Below are 3,993 nucleotides of genomic sequence, written 5' to 3'. Positions count from 1 at the left end.
ACCCTCACCTTCGAGAACATGGCAGGTAGGGAACCGACGTCGGTGCAGGTGTGCCGCTGAAGCCCGTGTCTGTGTGCGAACGCTTAATGATGGCGGCTGTCCTCCTCAGGTGTGTTCATGCTGGTTGCCGGGGGCATCGTCGCCGGGATCTTCCTCATCTTCATCGAAATCGCGTACAAACGACACAAAGACGCCCGGAGGAAACAGATGCAGCTCGCCTTCGCTGCGGTGAACGTGTGGAGGAAGAACCTGCAGGTACCACACTCCTCTCCGCTCCCGTGTGCACAGACCTGAACCCACGTCCTGCTCTCGGTCTCGTCGGCGCTGCTGTTCACGATATTTATCTTTAACTTTACTTTATTTTATTTGTGTTTGAACTTAATATTCTGTTTATTTGTCTTCACCGATGAAAGGAGCTCCTTCTGTGTGTGACTGTGATGCTGTGGTGACAGGGACGAGCTAAAGGCTAACGGCTAACTAAAGGCTAAAGGCTCATTAAAGGCTAACTTCTAACTAAAGGCTAACGGCTAACTAAAGGCTAATGGCTAACTAAAGGCTAAAGTCTCATCAAAGGCTAACGGCTAACTAAAGGCTAACGGCTAACTAAAGGCTCATTAAAGGCTAACGGCTAACTAAAGGCTAACGGCTAACTAAAGGCTAAAGTCTCATTAAAGGCTAACGGCTAACTAAAGGCTAAAGGCTCATTAAAGGCTAATGTTAACTAAAGGCGAACGGTTAAAGGATGAAGGTTAACGGTTAAATGCTAACGGTTAACGGCTAAAGGATGAAGATTAACGGTTAAATGCTAACGGTTAAAGGATGAAGGTTAACGGTTAAATGCTAACGGTTAAATGATGAAGGTTAACGGTTAAAGGATGAAGGTTAACGGTTAAATGACGACTGTGAGGAAACTTAACGGTCTTTGTTGTTTGACTTCAGTAAGAATCCAAACGTCTGTTGTTCTGTGATGAAGCAAACAGAGCAGGGAATCAAACCGTCGGCCCCGCGGCACAAACCTGCAGCTTTAACGCTGAGGTTCAGTCCCGTCCACAGGAACGTTCCCACGCCGGCGCCAGGTTCTGACCCACTGAGGCGTGAAACCAGCACACGGCCTGTTCCACGCCGCCTGTGGAGCCGCAGGACGTCCTGTCCTCAAACCGCCGGCTCCCTCCGTCCGCCAGCTGCTCACCGACCGAACACGGCCCAAATATCACACTATACCTTATTTTACATGGGGGGGGGGGGTCTGCTGGTGTGTGTGTGTGTGTGTGTGTGTGTGTGTGTGTGTGTCTCTGTGTGTCTCTGTGTGTGTCTGTGTGTGTGTGTGTGTGTGTCTGTGTGTGTGTGTGTGTGTGTGTGTGTGTGTGTGTGTGTCTCTGTGTGTCTCTGTGTGTGTCTGTGTGTGTGTGTGTTGAATTAATGTGTGTGTCTCTCTCTCTGCAGCCGTACCCGACTGACATCACCGGCCAGCTCAACCTATCAGATCCCTCCGTCAGCACCGTGGTCTGAGAGAGAGAGAGAGCTACACTGCTGCTGCTGAGCCACACACACACACACACACACACACACACACACACAGAGACACACACACACACAGAGACACACACACACACACAGACAGACACACACACACACACACACAGACAGACACACACACACACACACACACACACACACACACACACAGACACACGCACAGACACACACACAAACACACACAGACAGACAGACACACACACACACAGAGACACACACACACACACAGACACACACACACACCATCTGTCATCCCAAACACACACACACACACACACACTCTCGCCTTGTGCCGCTTGTAGCCGTCAGCCTCCTCTAGGGTCTTTTATTTTGAAAGAGCTCTTTTATTTTGGCGCTGTCTTTGATGTTGTACAGTTTCCTGTCCGTCACGCCTTCGTCTCGCCGGGTCCTCGAGCTCCAACGCCGTCGTTTCCTCCTCGGGGAAACGCGAACACGCCGCCGGATTGATCGGTCGGTTGGTCGGTCGGTCGGTCGGTCGGTCGGTCGGTCGGTCGGTCGGTCGGTCGGTCGGTCGGTCGGTCGGTCGGTCGGGGACCCGTCGGCCGTTCACCGATGTGCGAGCGGCGGGTGGGCGGAGCCTCTGGGACAGGAAGTCTCCTCACGTGTCCTGCGTCACTGAACCACGGTGAGGCGGCGAGCGAACACGGCGTCCTGCGGCGGCGTCAACACGTGCTGAAGAGTTAAAGTTCATATTGATATGAATGTTTCCGGAGCTACGGAGGCTTTGAAGGGACAAAACTACAGATTATCTTTTAAATTTATTCATTTATTAATAATTAAATAAAATTAAATAAATCACAAATGAAATGAGACGTTAATTATTTTACATTTATTTCTGTTATTTTTTTTATTAATTTATAAATTAACACACATGTAGAATTAATAATCACTTTATTAATATATATTAATTAATAATTATGTAAATAAAATAAATAAATCACAAATCAAATGACACATTAAATATATTTGTGTTTTTATTTGTTTATATATTTACACAGATTTATATTTATATATTTTTTGCTCTTTTATTCAAACATTTATTATTTTATTTATTAATTAAATATTTTTTCATTTATCAGAAATAAAAGAATCCGTCGGGTTAAAGCCTCTTTATTTATTTATTTATTTATTTATTTATTTATTTATTTTAAAGTTTAAATAATAAAAATATAAATAAATATGTGAAGAAATAAAAACAAGTTAAATGATTTAATTTAATAATTAATAAATAAATAAATCACAAATGAAATGAGACGTTAAATATAAAATTAATATATTTGTGTTTTTATTCGTTTATATATTTTATTTTTCTTTTATTCAAACATTTATTTATAATTTTATTTATTTATTTATTAATTACTTAAATTATTTTTTCATTTATTAAAAGTGTAACTTTCCAAATAACTTTCAGATTTATTTATTTATTTATTTCATAGTTTAATAAATAAAAATATAAATAAATATGTAAAGAAATAAAAAACTAGAAAAATTAATTTAAGCACAAACAAACAAATAAAAATGCAAATGTTTAAAAATATAAAAATAAAAACATTAATTCATAAAAACACTTTGTTTACATTTAAATTTGTTCTTTATTTACTTTAGTTTTGACCCTTTAAAGCCTCCGTAGCAGCAATGATGCGTTCAGGGTCTAAAACCGTGCGTGTTGACGCCGGCGTCCGTCGTGGCTGCTCGCCGCTGAGGCTCATGGGAAGTGTAGTCCAGTGACGCAGGCTGCAGTTCAACCCTTTAAAGACTTTATTCATAATTAATAAATCGTTTATGACTCACTTTATGAAACAGATACGAACATGATTCACTTTCTTCTTCACAAATATAAAAACACTGTTTTTCAAAATAAAATACACAAAGTCTGAATATCTGTCGAGTTATAAACAATTTATTAAGCGTTGGTGTAAATATGTAAATATTAATATTAATAAATAACATTATTATAAAAGTTTAATCATATTTTACTGTTTTAATTTAAGGATTTAGAGAAAAAACTGCAGATTTAGAATAAAAATGTTCTTTTATTTTGGTTTAATTTTATTTTGAAGGGTTTTAATTTTTGTTAAATCAGATAAAAACTTAATTAAACAGATTTTATTCATAATTATTTGATTTTAAACTGAAGATCAGAACCAAATGTTTCACGTCCTCAAACTTTATTAAATATTTTAATTCTTCATATTTAACTTTTCTAACATTGACTTTTATTTTGAAAGGTTTTATTTCTTCTTCACTTGTTTCATTTTATTTCTGTTAAAGATAAAAAATATTTCTGAATCACTTCCTGAACCAGAGGCTCCGCCCCCCGTCCCCCCGACCGCCCCGGGGCATGATGGGACATGTAGTCACTGTGTCTCTGCTGATGATGTCATTCTCCAACCGGCCAATCACAGACACTGCTGCCCCCCCCCGGCTCCGCCCCCC

General features: G+C 40.1%; 1 protein-coding gene across 1 annotated transcript in view; it reads left to right on the top strand.

Annotated features, from left to right (window-relative positions):
• The window catches only part of grin1b (glutamate receptor, ionotropic, N-methyl D-aspartate 1b), a gene marked incomplete at both ends in the record, with an annotated part of 31,220 nt that extends 29,711 nt beyond the window's left edge, over positions 1–1,509 (top strand). Inside the window, 3 exons of the mRNA XM_083912826.1 lie at positions 1–25; positions 110–255; positions 1,444–1,509. The exon at positions 1–25 is cut by the window's left edge and continues 85 nt beyond it. Of these exons, the coding sequence (XP_083768952.1) occupies positions 1–25; positions 110–255; positions 1,444–1,509 (237 nt within the window). The remainder of the gene's footprint in view (positions 26–109; positions 256–1,443) is intronic.
• Between the last annotated feature and the right edge of the window lie 2,484 nt (positions 1,510–3,993).

Source organism: Echiichthys vipera, assembly GCF_963691815.1.
Source record: "Echiichthys vipera genome assembly, chromosome: 4".
NCBI lineage: Eukaryota > Metazoa > Chordata > Actinopteri > Perciformes > Trachinidae > Echiichthys > Echiichthys vipera.
The sequence above is the reverse complement of the archived record's forward strand: the minus strand, read 5'-3'. Positions and strand labels throughout refer to the sequence as shown.